Consider the following 15362-nt stretch of genomic DNA (forward strand, 5'->3'; position numbering starts at 1 on the left):
GGCGTTGATGGAAGCGCCGCACGGGATATTAGTTCGAGAAGAAAATGATGAAAGGAAAAGAGACAAGTCCGAGAAAGGTCGTGGACAAGAGATTATGCTGGCAGTAATGGCAGCTGTCACAAGAAATGTAGGCTAATCGGTATTAAAAAAGAAGAAGAAAAAAAAATCGTCAGAAACAAGGAAGAAGACACGCAGTGTCATTACTCATGTCCGTATTAAACGGAGCTTCTACGTGTTTCTCGTTCTAACGTCGAATTTGTTTAAGATAGAAGCGCGTTTGGGTATAGACCCTTAATAAATGGCCTCAAAATTGGTAATGTCGTCTGGAATTGACAGGGAAAAGTTTAGAACGACTAACAGGTTTTCATACACAGACGACAAGTTCGCAGGCCGCCTTTTGCTTTCTTTCTTTCTTCTTTCATTTTCTTTTTTGTTGAAAGGTCCTAGTTGAGGTTATTAACATTCTGTTCTTTGAGGGAGGTTGATGCGGAAAATAATTGGGCAAAGTGCACGTCGCCGTTTACTGGAAGGTAAAATCCGTCGATAAATCTGGTGACGGTTCAGTACTGGACATTACGCCTTTGTTGATAGCATTCTGTATCTAAAAACGTAAGTAAAATATTTATGTATTTTCCTCGCGACAAGAGATTGCTAAAAAAGTTATCGTTAAAAGTGAGGGAAAGGCATACGGTGCTATGAGCAATGACTTACAGCTTTCCGTGAGGACGGTAACGCGAAAGTTTTAACGGTGAAAAATCGGCCGGTGTTCTTACCTGCAATGAAAGAGAGTAAGGGGAAATTAGACATGAGAATGCCGGAATTGTGGTTCATTCAGAACATATCAAGGCATATATCACTCATTGCCACTCAAAGCATTAGGATTGTGGTTCATTCGGCACATCTCAAAGCATATCACTCGTTGACATTCAAAGTATTACACTCTTTACTCGCCTGGACCCCCAACTATAAGGATTGGACGCCCTCATTACCACTTATAGTCTTTTTCTGAATCGTTTCCCCCCGCACTATATCCGAGTAGAATAACCGAGGACGTTGTACGCACACGGGACAAAGCAGATTTCCGGGTATCTATCTTACATTTATTATCTTGAATAATAATTTATTGTGTTGTTGATTGTATATTTATTGTATTGTATTGCTTTTATCGCATTGAGTCTGATCTCGCATGAATTATTAAAAGTAAGGCATTGCCCCTCCGCCATGTAATGCCCGAAAGAGCCATTGACGCAATAAATAATAATAATATAGTACAAATGAAAGGAGACACTACAAAGTCTTTCAGAGGCTTTTGCCCCACTTCCCGCATAAAAAAAAAAAAAAGAAAAGAAAGAAGGGGCAAAAAAAAAAAAAAGAGGATCGCATGCTTATGAACTGTATACATCTCCATATTTTTGTACTATCATCAATCGTCGTCTTTGCACATGAGAGAAAACAAAATGTCACACAAATCGGTATCAGAATCAATCTAGACAGTACATTGCCTCGATCACACATGAAAGGGTTAATACTTAACCGCCTTATCGTTGAATCTAAGTAGGATTACATTTACACTCCTCGGCGAATGGTTGCATTTAAAGGCCCAACCGCATGAGGCGTTTCTCCAGCGTTTTCTCCAGCGATCTGCCGCGGCGTTTGGCGAGCGGCAGCCAGAGCGGCGGCGAACAATAGAAACGCGACACCACGCGACGCTGCGTCCGAAGCTCGAGCCGAGTAGATATTTTGCGGTGAGCGACGGAAAGGCGGGGGCGACGCGCGCTAGTGGCCAATCGGGGATTAGCGTCGGGTTAGGTCCATCCGGTCGCGCCAGTTTGCGGGAGACCCCATAGATGGCGGCACGCAGAATAGACCCCTCCCTGTTTGTAAACAAATGACGTCATAGTGTTCGACAGTGAACCAATTTGGTAGAGTTGAACTACGCTCGAAACTAGGGGCGAAAAGGGTCGCGCACGAAAGCCACGGTCTATGGTTCCTGAAAGGGAGGCGACCTCCGGTCCTACTTTTCTTTCAATAGGAGGCAGCGAACACGTGCCCATTCGCGGAATCCAGCCCTGCCATTCCGATTTATTTCGGTTTCAGAGTGTCTACCGACGTCATGATGACGTTTGTCCGGTACAGGTCTATTGCTCAGACTGCTCGAGTGGATCGCGTTCGACAGAAGATCGGAGGATTGTTGCGGATGTTAAAAATGTAATTCTTGTGTGAGTGTCCAACAGGCAAAACACAAAGAGACGTGTGCAACATGTTGCACACTTGAGGACGTCAACTGAAATGCTGCGTTCTCTCCGTGTATTTGGGCGCCTTGTGAATAGCGGGACCGGCATTCACAACAAATGGCTCCGTGAGTGCGTATTGGTGTAGTATCTTGCACGTTATAATATATGTTATCACTCAAACGCACCTTTGTTTGAGACTTTTTCGCTCGTAATAAAAGTGTTTCTCACGCAATGTGGAGTTCCTTTCCTTGCGAGCGTACGGAAACATTCACATATGGGACGCCGTCCTTCCGTCAGAAACGCTGCATGCGGTTAGCTTTCGGCGTCTTTCGACAGCGTCGCTCGCCGCTGAGAAAAGCTCAGCGTTCTGTCGCTCGAAAAATGCCTCATACGGTTGGGCCTTTAAGGTACTGTGCACAGCATTTTGGGAAACATACTTTCAGCCTACCCGCTTGTTTGCAGCAGGGAAACCGGAAGTATAAATAAAGAACACTGGATCTTTTCTAGGTATCAAACTACGAATCAACCCTCTTCTGTTTTCCACTCTTCTTAGCTCGTGCATTTTAAATCTTCACTGTAACAATCCTCACTGAAACACTTGCGTTCTTCACGTCACCTTTTCTACCGCAATTCGTACTTAACTTCGCGCCCCGTCTTCTGAGCCCCCTCTTCCCATTAATCCTTTTTCTTCCCCAAAGTTATAACCCCGACCACCACGCGCTTGCACCAGCTGGCACCACCACCACCAGTAGTCACCCTCTTCCCATCCTTATTTCCTCATTCTCTTTCTCATTTATTCCCGCTTACCCCAATTCTCCCCCTTCTCAGCAGGGACAGGTTCTGTAACCTTTTTCCTCCCCTTTTTCATCTTATCGCAGTCTTTTGCTTCGTTTAATCGGTACCCTGATCGGTACAGGCGTTTCTGCTTGCTCGTTCCGCCAGGTCGTGCAGCAGACGGGTGGAACGAGGCGGCATTAGGCTTACTAGACACAGAAAGGCTTAGGTAAGCACAGTGCAGGAGAAATAGGGAAGACATAGGCCAGGGATGAAGGGAGCGAAGACAGGGGAATGGAAGGATGAAAGGAATAACCATGTTCATATTCTTAAGTGCGTGGAGGGAATTTAAATGGTGCTTTGAATTCTCTTTTGTTACTTGTGAACTTGATTCTACGCTTATAGCTTCTGCTGAGCGAGAAAAATTGGGTGGGTCCAGTCTGACTAACAATGAAGTTCGGAGGTAGTTGAGGTAGAGGTATTTCTATAGGAATATCGTTTGAAAATATTCGTCCATGACGACACAACATGATATACTTTTGCGAGATCACTCTATTTACTCGCAACCAGTTCCTCGTTAAAGGACGGGCAGTAACGGGAATCTGGTCGCGCCCCTGGCGGAACCTTGCGGAGACGCGTTCGGGCGTTGCTATGACCGTGATTTTCGGGCAGCCCGCAGAAAGAGCTGGAATTTAGAAATCACGATCGTTGAGCTATGTAATGACGCCATTAGAACGCCCGAGAATTTAGGCACTGAAATTAAGTCAGAAAAGACTTTTTCTAAGAAAAGAATGACCGTCGTAAATATGCGTCAACAACGGGGTAAGCTAGAGTCACAAAATAAGCTTCGCTTCTGAGTATCGACACTGAGGTCCAAGCGAGAGTAGGAGCGCCATCTTGTTTCCGCACCACACCGGTATCTTCCCTATTTGAGGATCAAAGGCGGCTAACATAATGCTCCCTGTGGGATAGAGAAGCGTGCATGATTGTTGTTGCGATATCCATGTATTGTCAACCAGAGCGTCCCGAGGATGTCAAGATGAGCTCAAGGACGTCAACTGCTGCTTGGAAACGAAAGGAACATTTCACCCGCGCACGATAGATGGCATCGTGCGCTGAAGTGCGCATTGCGCGTGCGCATATGGGTAGCGTGGCGCGGAAACAAGATGGCGCATGCTCGCTCTTGGAACTCAGTGTCGGTACTCTGAAGCGTAGCTTATTTAGTGACTCTAGGGTAAGCGCAAAAGAAGTGAAAGATTTTAACTTTGACTCCCTGCATATGCCGTTCTATTTTTCAACTTGCACGTCCGTATACCCTTCCATTTACACAAAATAATAAACATTGTAATAAACAAGACTATAGCGCTATACTGTACACGCAACCAAAAGGAGAACTTCAAGAGGCAGTGATTTTTACAGTCAGCAGATTAAAAGGGAGAGGAGAAGAAAGAGAGAGAGAGAGAAAAAAAGAGTCGTTTCCAGTTAATGGTTGGTACGTTTCGCGTAATGGAGCGAAGCAGATGCAACAAACAGGAATGAAAGAAACACTCGAAAACGTGAGACGGAAGAAACGAATTTAAAGTACGCGCACGTCGTTATTATAACTACTGCGTGCTTTCCCTGAGCGTCCATTACCGGAGCTCATTCGCTGCCATTTTAGCGCTTTCGCTATTTTTTTTCCCGATAGAGTTCGACAGAATTCGCAAAACGTCTGGCAACAGCGGGCGAGCAGATATTTTTCGTTTCTTTTTCGTTTCGTTTTCGTCTGGTTCCGCCTGAAGCAGACAGGGATACGAAGCTATGCAGAAGTACGTATGGGAGATTTTCTTCCACACGGATTTCGAACTCCTTCGCAGCCAAATGCAAAAAACGTTCGCCACTTTGTGTTTTGTTTCCGTTGCTTCCAAATGTGCGTGGGAGAGACAGAGAACGAGAGAGATAGAAGAAGAAGGAAAGTTTATGTTCTTCCCCTGGCGAGATATTACGCGAATGAAAACCCGCGACGAATCGAGACGGAACGGCGGAAAAGGGGAAAAATAGGGAAGCGAATAAGCCTTCATCTCCCTTTTTCTTCCTGTTTCTGGAGCCTAATATGTATTCCAGAAAACGAGTTTGATGATTAATGTGTCTCCCTTCGGAACCTGCGTGGCTTGTTTTACGAAAATGCATTATAGAGGAGGAGAATCTGGTTCTTTTCACAAATAGGGAAAACTATGCAAATGAGACAGCGTTATACGGATAGAGAGCACAGCGAAGAATGGCTAAAAAAGGACTCATGTTTTGATCCGGGTGAGAAACAGATTTTGAAATGCCGTGAGCGAATGTCTAGGCTTACGGCGGCGACGAAGATTCATCGCGTATGCTAAGATCCTACAAGCAATTTGATTTCACATTGACGATAAAAATAAAGAGCTGCGCGACTTTAGCTACGCTTATGAATTACCTGGGGCTATACATGCTTCTATGAAACAGGGGTCTCTCGGTTTAGCTGAACGATACCAATGCAAACGCGTGTAGTTCTTGTGAGCGTACAGCTGTCTTTGCCTGTTCCCATTATCATCAGCATCATCTGTAAGAGATGAAGCAGTTCAGCCCGCACTGCATGAATGCCAGGGGGTTCAAGCTGTTCCGGCACCGTACCTTATCGACTAGTGCGCATTAAAGTATGTCAACGTGTTCAACTCTTGGAAGTGTACAGTCTAAAGGCCACAAGGAAGTATAAATGCCTTGTCCAGGTGTAGGGCCCATGATATCTTTTGTGATATGCATATATGGATGCTCAGGCCGCACACGTCAAATAGACGATTTCAGAAATTGCATGGGTGGCCCACCAGAGAGCGCCGTGTTGCGAAAGTCCCGCTGCATCTTGGGGTTTAGTTTTCATGAGTCAGAGAGAAGAAGAAGAGCGCAAACAGGTTCGGTTTTCTTTCTCCTTCACCTCCCGCAACCTCGAGCAACAGGCAGCGAGCACGAATGTAAACCATTTCCCACGACGCATTGCGCGATGCACGTGACCTGGGCGAGGAGGGCCCCCGTGCGGAGCACAAGGGCAATATCTGAAATCGCCTATTTGTAACTACTCTCAAGCAGTCGCTTGTGGCATAATGACCACCTTGTCCTGGATAGGCGCAATCGGCAACGTAATGTTGAGGTCATATGACTTTGTTTATATTTAGAGCTTGTGTTTTAGGGTTAAGCCCGGTAGAACCCGTTTTTACCCCTCGATTTGCATCATCTTCATCTTAGCGTAACACACGGAAAACCCAGGAAATGAAGTTACCACCAAAGAGCAAATTCAGTCGTGGCGTATTCTCATTGGCCGCCCTGCATCTCGTGTTCACCTAAAGAGCGAGAAGCCCTCTTCTTTTCTATTTTCCACCCGAAAATAAGCTTCTCCAGCAGATATCACGGCTTCTTAAATAAAACCCTATTTTTGCCCGCGATTTTCAAAGAAGCATCAAACCGGAATACACAAGGTTTTATTTTATTTATATTCTGTTCTGGCGGTTGTTGACATTTCACGGCCAGCACAAAATGATTTGATGGGCGTATTTTGCTAGTCTACATTATGTGGCGCCACCTTCTGGCCATGGTAGCTTTTCCCTCGGAAATTTTAGTGCAGAGCATCGGCTCGGTGGGTCTTAGCACCGGTGCCATTGCCGCATCATTGGAAGTGGACAGCGGTAGGAGGCCACGTTAGCAAACATACCTGCTTTACTGCAATAATAATGCATAAAAAAAAAAACTAATTTCCGAGGTCGAACGACGTTAGAGAACTACACAAAGAAACAACAATCGTTAAATATAGTTAAAAATTGCGCTGTTTGGTACTACCTCTAAAAACTATAAAACCCCCAGTGTAGTGCACAACGAAGAGAGACGACACGACATAGGCACTGCACTCTTAGAAAAAAGGGTGGGGCAGTTACACCTTTTAGAAGGTAATAGTGGCATATGTTGTGCCTAAAAGGCTGCAAAGTTCTACCTGCTACCTACGAATGACACACTGAACTTCACCACATAGCACGCTCCTAGCCAACCATCATCCCGAATGACAACGCTCTCGCCCCTGATTTGTTGAAAACGGGAGGAGGAGCCTATTTTGTGTCCATTATGCACGGCACAAAATAGGCTCCTCCTCCCGCTTTCAACAAATCTAGGGCGAGAACGTTGTCATTCGGGATGATGGTTGGCTAGGAGCGTGCTATGTGGTGAAGTTCATTTTTAAGAGTGCAGGGTTACCGCTTCTGATTCGGTGAGCGAGGGGGGTGTACGCCTTTTTGTAGCAATTTTGATATATGATAATTGCTTTTACCACCCTATTACACCCTTTATCAGACGCTATGTTGACCTAGGTGGTAACTATAGAAGTTTCCTTCTTCCTTTTCACACCCTTTTTTCTTACAGTGTGGACGTACAAACCAGCAATCGTGTTGTCCACAAACGCCTTAGCCGCCGGTAGCAGGCGTCGCCATTTTTATAGCCAGCCTTTGGGGAGGCAGGATCTGTCCAGTACACGTTGCGTTCGCATCGCACGCCATACTCTGCCGACCTATATATGGCAGGGCACCCCTGTAGTGATATGCATCTCGTAAAAGTCCCGTCGTTTTGTTTCTAAATCTAAATGTAGCCTATAGACACGAGCACGACACCTGTCGCATGACACCAAAATAACTGCAGTATAACGCATATTTCGGAACACGTATGCAATAGAAAGAACTGGACTATTCACCTTCAACTTGCAACGGTTTGCAGTGAACGCTTTGAAACTCCGAAGCACCGTGCCACATGGGAGGAATGTCAGGAAATACATTTCACCAGTATATGTACCGTATTTTCCGATGTATAACGCGCACCCCTAAAAATGAGCCGAATTTGAAAAAGGTTCGATGTATAACGCGCACCGCAATGGTGCTACAAGGTTCTGTACTGCCACCAGTATACACAATAAACCAAAGCGGTGTATCATATATGCATATGCTATATTTGAAACACATTTAGTCAAATCCGTTAATCTTCGATGCAACAGCGTCGCTGTCATAGTATACTTCAGTCTCCTCTCAGCTTTCCGTTTCGCGTCCCTCCTCAATCACGCCATTCTTCTGAAATAAATTCGAGATTATTGACTGCTGAATAGCATCCTTAAGCAGCATCATTAACCTTTTATGAAGTTCAGTGCCCTTTCACCGGTTTTCTCAACTGACCCTAAGAGATATGGGAGAAAGCCACAGCACACCCTGGAAGAGGCTAGAATTTGTACGTCACCGACCTGAAAACGAACTCTGCAGGAAAATATTTCCGTGTATAACGCGCACCGTTAGATAACGCGCAGGACCTCTTCAGAACACTTTTTTACTGTATAACGCGCGCGTCATACACCGGAAAATGCGGCATATATACTTATGAACAGCGACCCTACAGCCTTACCTGTAACTACGCAAATTCAAGTGAGGCTAGTGCTACGATTATAGTTTAGAGCACCAGATATAGAACTGAGCACGATTCAATAAAACACGGCGTGCAAAATCAAGAATGTCGGAAGTTAACTACAGTTCTGTCGACGTTGGCCCTTTAGACACAAGTATCTTCTTCAGATAAGGTATCGTAGATACTAGTTGAAAAAGTCGCCTGAATGGCTTCACGCGATGGCACACAATAACAATCAAAGACGAGCATGCATCTGGAGACCAGCTGTGATGCATTACCTCCCATCCCACTGTTCTGGTCCTGCAGCCAACGGTAGAGCAATTTCCGACGCGCTGATTGGTCACTTTCAGAAAGAATCCGCTCCATTCCGGACCCTGCTGAGTCAGTCATCTTCTAACACACAATTGCGCCAACTAACGCCTTCTTAACAAGTGACATCATCCCGACAGACGCCGCCATGACGCCACTGTCGTTCAACACTGCGCAACGGTCACTTCGACAAAGTCAGCTCACACGCTTGGCACAGGATGGAATAATTGTGGCTTTCAAATGGGGCTGCCTTATTGCGAACGGAATAGCGTGCACTCGCTTCGCCACAAAGAACACTGGCAGCGAAGAAATATCCAGGAGGATGGCACTGAGACAAAAGTTATGCCGCTAATTCAGACGCTTCACTGTCCAGTGTTGTTGGAAACTTATCAGGTACTAAACCAGCACGGAGCATTATTTTTCTTGCCCACTAGTTCGTCTCCATGCACAGTACAGTAATCTTGGAGCAACGTATAATGACAACCTGGCATCCACAGCCTCGGCGCTTATTTTCAAGTTATTATTAATGCACGAGACACGGACACTTCACAGTCATCGACATCAACTGTGACGTCATCTTTGCGTAACTTCAAGCCAACGTGCGTTCTTGATGGTTTATCCCACTGTTTTTCGTCGACAACGTCAACGGCAATATCCACATTCGTTTCGACGAGAACCTAATCAGTCATCATTAATGCACCGATCACAGAACCGCACGTTCTTCACCAGTGACATAGAATCCTTCTTATCAGGCGAAGAAAAATGCTGAACCACGATGCTCGCAGCTCCACTGAACACTTCAAGAGAGCTCCACGTATTCTGACAAACCCGACGAAGAACGAGGTTTCGCTCCTTACTTGACACCGCTCGCGGAACAAAAGACGACCAAGTTCAAGCCACGAAGTGAGCACGACACGACCAACGGCGAGATTGTCGTTTTATGTGTCATAACCATGTGGTGCTCTACTTTGAAATTCAAACCCGCTTTCCGGTTTAGAACCTTACGCTGAGCAGCGAAATAGTGAGGATGTGGAGAGGAGGGGAAGAGTTCTCGAAAAAGGCTGGAACGTGCCAACGTTATCATTACGTCTGGCTGCCGACTTCTTGAGAGGATGTAGCTGGCGTTTCTCAAGGGCAGTGTCGGATAAAAAAAAAGTACAGCTGTACACTTCATAGAACATGAGTGTACACATATCGCACCGGAAGAGATAGAGACAGCCAACCTGCGTCTTGTGAGCGCCATCGGAAGGGAATAACATGATTTTCTCACAGAGTGCCCTGTTTTTATTCCTATACAGTGAGCGTCTGAGGAGACAGTTGAGGCGGTTTAAATTATTGTTACGTTAATTTAGTAGACGACACTGTACTTTTTTTTTCTTTTTTGGCATATCAAAAACGTATGCTGTTCCGATGATCCAACGCCTGACTGTGGTCTCTTAATCTCGAGCAGTGTGTCAACGTGTAGTCTTTAGTAAAGGAAATTGCAAACATGCTTATTTAGTGCAGGCTCGCATTTATTACCCGTATAGGACATTACATGGTATTATTAAGATTCGACACACTATTAACAAACGTAAAGGCCATATAACGCATCAAATGAACTAGGGATCATAACTAGCTCGAAGATGGAGAATTGCTTACGGGACCTTATACAAGATGTTTGTGCAAGATTATGTAGGGCGTGTCGGTTGAACTGTAGCATAATAAACGAATGCACGGGGAGGACACGGCCGGATATGGAAAGCGTTCAATATAGCAACAAGTATATTTGACAGCTAATTAAAATTGATGATATCACGGTGTACTCCTAAGGATATGTCAAGGCAAAAGTCTGAGGAGCAACACTGACATATGTGTCCCGGAATGGTGTGGGTCGTTACTATAATTCATGCATGTTAAAAACAATAACTTGGGAGCAAAGATGACCACCAAATTCAAAGTGAGTGAATTGGTGAACTGCGCTAACGTGAAGTTATCCGGCTACTTCAGTTTTACCTGTGGAATATCAGTGACGGGAAGTACGTATGCTTGAAGTACCAAGTTCTCAAGAATGACTTTAAGTACATTTCTCAGTACTTGTACTTTACATAAAGTTGATTACATTTCGTGTATTTTGAACTGTGCTTTAAGTATACTTTTCTTCTGTACTTTCCTTTCAAGTACTAAGTACCCAATTGGCAATACAAACGCAAACTCTTGGTCGTATAATCATTTCTTTCGGTTCATATTATTGAGTCGACTGTAACTTATTCTTTCTTTGTTTTTTTTCCCCTGTAACTAGCACTTGGCAAAAATGCCAGCTAAAAGCTTTCTAAAGATAACAGTCGAAACATAATTACCTCTTTTCCAAGTGTTGAAACGCCCAGCGATACGATCTAAATTTATAATGTACTGGACGAGTACTTTAAAGTACTTTGCAAAGGACACTGTACTTTACTTTAAGTACAATTTTCAGCCACTTTGCCCATCACTGGGAATATTACTTCCAAATTGAGAGGAAAGAGGAAAGCTGGGACTGACAGTGAACCTATGGAAATAAAAAATAAAAAAATAAAGAAAAATGAAACGTCATGTCCACGGTGCATAAAAGAAAAGAAGGAAAGAAAGCTCGGCATCACATAGACAGAAAAAACAAAAACGAAACAAGCTGGAGAAAAATGCTTCAAAAGCAACAAATCAATTCACGGCGGACTCAGGCAACAGCGGCAAGCAGTGTTCTCCATGAATCTTAAGAGACTTATTCCCCCTTGCAGCTTTCAATCGTCGTCGAATCCGACGGCCATTGAACATGCGTGTAGCGCCATCTTGCGCGTAACGTGTCAACTTCTTGACCAGTATTGGACCCTACTGTTTGAGAAGTTGACAGGTTACACGCTTGATGGCGCCACGCACGCGCATGCCTCAGTGACATTTCGTTTCAATGATCATTGAAGTCTGCCCGTTTAACGGGGGTATCACTCCACCAGAGAGAGAGAAAAAAAAACTGAGGCACCACCAGGTGTCGCCTATAGGTCCCTATAATGTCCGAAATTTTCGTTATCGGCGCACTACTTGTCGCGACGTAGAGTGATGCGGCTAGCTACTGCAGCCAATAGGAACAAGTGTAGGGCGGGGCTTAAACGTGTAGTTCTTAAGTTGAACACGACTATAGGTCCTCATTTATAGCTTTATTGTAGGAGTAGTACCCACCAGTAAATAACGACAACAGCAACCACATAAACAAAAACGAAGCAAATAAAGGGAGCAAACCTCTTGACAACTACGAGATTTAATCCACGCACAAGGCTTCGTGGGAGCCTCTAAAACTAATATCTCACGTGAAGGGACCGCTCCAAACTAAACTCTCCGAAAAACCAATCCAATTTTACCGCGCGCTAGAAAAAGAAAAACAGAAGAAAAAAAGCGACAATAATAAATGAATGACAAACTCAATCCCTTTTGGTCAGCGCGGCCTCAATGGGCACTAGCATCGCCATCGCTTATTCTCCGTTTCGCAGTGAAAGCACTATAAATATCTACTAAAATATCCCGTTCTGAAACTCAAGTAAAGCTTTTCAATATCGCATGGAACTGTAAACTCCACAGTGTCTAAAAAAAAAAAAAAATAGGGAAGAAAGCAGGCTCTCGTCCGTACTTCAATAAAGTTCGCGGAATTCCGAATATATATCAAATCATCCCCGTTCTTTCTTTTCTCTCTCTCTATCTTTCTCTTTTTTGGCGGTGTCAAAATATCGTTACATAGGGGCTCGAAAAAAGGACATCGCATAGGAGGCAAAATACAAAAAGAAGATTCGACGAAATCAACCAAGGCGCGGGACGAAACAGCTCCATCTTGAACCAATCTTTCAGGTTACAAAAAGGGAAAAGACAGGAGCGTGAAAAAGGAAACAGGAGATGAAACTATCCCACTTTTTTCAACTGATGTTCGAAGATATTACTACCGAAGTTGGACCTGTAAGCAAACCTTCTAGAGAAAACAGAAGGAAAGTATTTTAGCTTTTAGCCGTCTTGAAAGGCGTCCCACACTGACCGGGGTTGCTCCGGTTGTAGGAGCAGAGGATGTAATAGCTTTTATACTGATGAAACAGATTCAGCCAGAGAGAGAGAGAAAGAATGGCGTTTGGAATAACAGCAAAAGGCGTAAAAAGCTGCAACAGGAAGAAAGGTAAGATAAGCTGGAAAGGCTTATTGCGATTGGCTTGTTCCAAAGGGGTATGGAGTTCAACGCTCAAAACAAATAAATAAATGCAACAGGGATTTGAGTGGAGCCCAACGGTGACGTCGTGGAGAAAAGGCAAGAACCTTTAGTTTGAAATTAACAGTGTATGGCTTTCGTATCAAAAAGAAAAAGAAAACCAACTTTACAAACAGAACACGTATGTTTGTATACAGTGCTGTTCTCGAACGGAAACATACCCGTTGGAACCAGTGTCACATGATGTCTAGTGCTATTCACAAACCTTTGGTTTGAAATCAACAGTATATGGCTTTCGTAGCAAAAAACAAAAGGGAAACTAAAATTCAACTACACAAACTACTTTTCTTTGTATAAAGTGCTGTTATCGAACAGAGACCTACAGGAAACAGTGCCACGCGACTTCTAGTGCTATTCACAAACTCTGTCCAGACAATTTAGAAACTTATAGTTTATATCGGCCAGAGATAATTTACATATAGCGACCGTTTCTATAGCAGCTTTTTACTCGAATAATGGCCCCCACCGTCCGTCCCACTGAGCGCCACTGCGCTCCCCAATTTCTACAGCAAAGTAGACCCCCCAGAAAAGTCAGCATCCTATGGCAAAACGTGCAACACATGAGATACTTGTGGAAGAGAGAGTAAGCGAAACTGTCCATGTGGACAACTTGGTTTCTGTTTCACGACAACTCCGAGGTTTTTGTGGAGTGAGGTTATTGATCGAAAGGAACACCGCTTCGAAATGGATTGAGACTCTCTGTCTCAAATAAAACCTCCCACTTTATGTCGCTTGATGCGGAATTTTTGTGCGAGCGTTTTCACGTCAAAGATTCGTCACATCCGTAAGTGGAACTGCAAAAGCTTCATTGCCAGTGAGATAAACGATAGAGTACACATGCACCTGACATATCAGTATTCAAAGATAAATCGACGAACTGACGCAGACGTAATCACTTCGGATTAGCACAATCGTCATAGCTATCGTCTTCACTACAGCGCCGTCTCCTGGGCACCCAGACGAACGACTTTGCCGGGCGGGATGTCGGTGCAGCAGATCCAGGAGGAAAGCACGCGCATACAAGATATCGCGCAAGGTATATCTAAACTGGTAGCGAAAACTAGCGAAAATACCAAATCAGACCCATCCGCAAGGCCACCAGCAAGAGGCGCGAGCGATCCTGCGTGTTGACAGTAGAGGTACGGTTGTAAACAGAAAAACTTTGCAACATGGGCGTCGCTTGTGTGTGTACTAATAGGTTATTCATAATTTCAATATAGAAAAAGCTTTCTGTTGCCCCGCTCGTGCACATATACGAGATCATCTACCACTCGAGTACATTTCCGTATCCTGCTCCTTTGCGCATGTGTCACAGTTGGGAGTGTTTATCCGTGCGTCTCTGTATCCGTACCGTGTGTCCGTGCATTTTAATACGGAGTTCGTACACTCTTTGGGTTAAACAGGAATCGACTTTCACATCTCCGTACTGTAGACCAAGATTAACACGTATAAACAGGTGAATACAATGCATCCCCTGTTGATGGGTCCGCGAAAAAAAAAAAAAAAAGATTTCGTCATGGGACGAGTGGCCATGATAGTGTGAGTGTTAGCAGGAACCGACTGTGCAGCAACGATGTCGTGTTTGGTTGCAATGGACCTATAACGGCCACTCATTGAATAAATGTAAATGTCTAATCACTAAGTGTACGTATAGCTCTAGGTGAGAAATGGGCCTTATGTGAGCCTTCCTAATTTCTGTATGGTCATCACGATGCCTTTCTGTTTGGAGTTGTCAAAATCTGTGATAACTGTATGTATTTGGAATTGATATGATTCATTAAACCTGATATGCTTTATTTTTCTGTGTTCTCGTCTGGTATTGTTGACTGCATGGGCGCTGAAAAGGGAGTACAAAGCAAGCGAAGTGGGCCAATGTAAACGTGCATGGCTAATTATGCACTACTTATTATTCATACTAGTGACGTCATCTCTGACGTCATTTATTTACGATCGTAGTAGTCCGCGCAACGGATGGATGGCGCTGACTGTCTCAATCATGGCGTCATTCTGAAGACACAGAGGCCTATGGGAGTTGCGCTACCTGTTTAAATATACCTTGTATCGCGTATGAAACTCCAAGAGTATCCGAACAACGCTTGGCGATACGATGCAATAATACGATGGAATAAAATGCGAAGGAGGGCGCTCTAAGCGATCGGATGCTAGTGTCGTCTGCTGTTAGCAGACGACACTAGCAGACGAGCAGCTGGGAAAAATGAATACTTCGTGGGCGCAGGGAATACGCGAGACGAAGTGATGCTAGGCTCAGATGGTCGCGTGCACCTAACTAATTTTGACGTTTCTCTTTTCGCACTATCGTATTTCTGCCGAAACAGCGCCGGATAAGTTCGCTCGCGCGGATA

At 44.5% G+C, this 15362-nt stretch overlaps 1 protein-coding gene across 11 annotated transcripts in view; it reads right to left on the minus strand.

Annotated features, from left to right (window-relative positions):
• The window catches only part of LOC135391779 (neuron navigator 3-like), a 340328-nt gene that overhangs the window by 154793 nt on the left and 170173 nt on the right, over nt 1–15362 (minus strand). Inside the window, exon 1 of one of the 11 annotated variants that reach the window (XM_064622222.1) lies at nt 8714–9660. The exons of the other annotated variants lie outside the window; for them this stretch is intronic. Within the exon in view, the coding sequence (XP_064478292.1) occupies nt 8714–8825 (112 nt within the window). The 5' untranslated portion in view covers nt 8826–9660. Of the gene's footprint in view, nt 1–8713; nt 9661–15362 lie in introns of those variants that run through there. 11 annotated transcript variants of the gene reach the window in all.

Source organism: Ornithodoros turicata, chromosome 4 (genome assembly GCF_037126465.1).
Source record: "Ornithodoros turicata isolate Travis chromosome 4, ASM3712646v1, whole genome shotgun sequence".
Taxonomy (NCBI): domain Eukaryota; kingdom Metazoa; phylum Arthropoda; class Arachnida; order Ixodida; family Argasidae; genus Ornithodoros; species Ornithodoros turicata.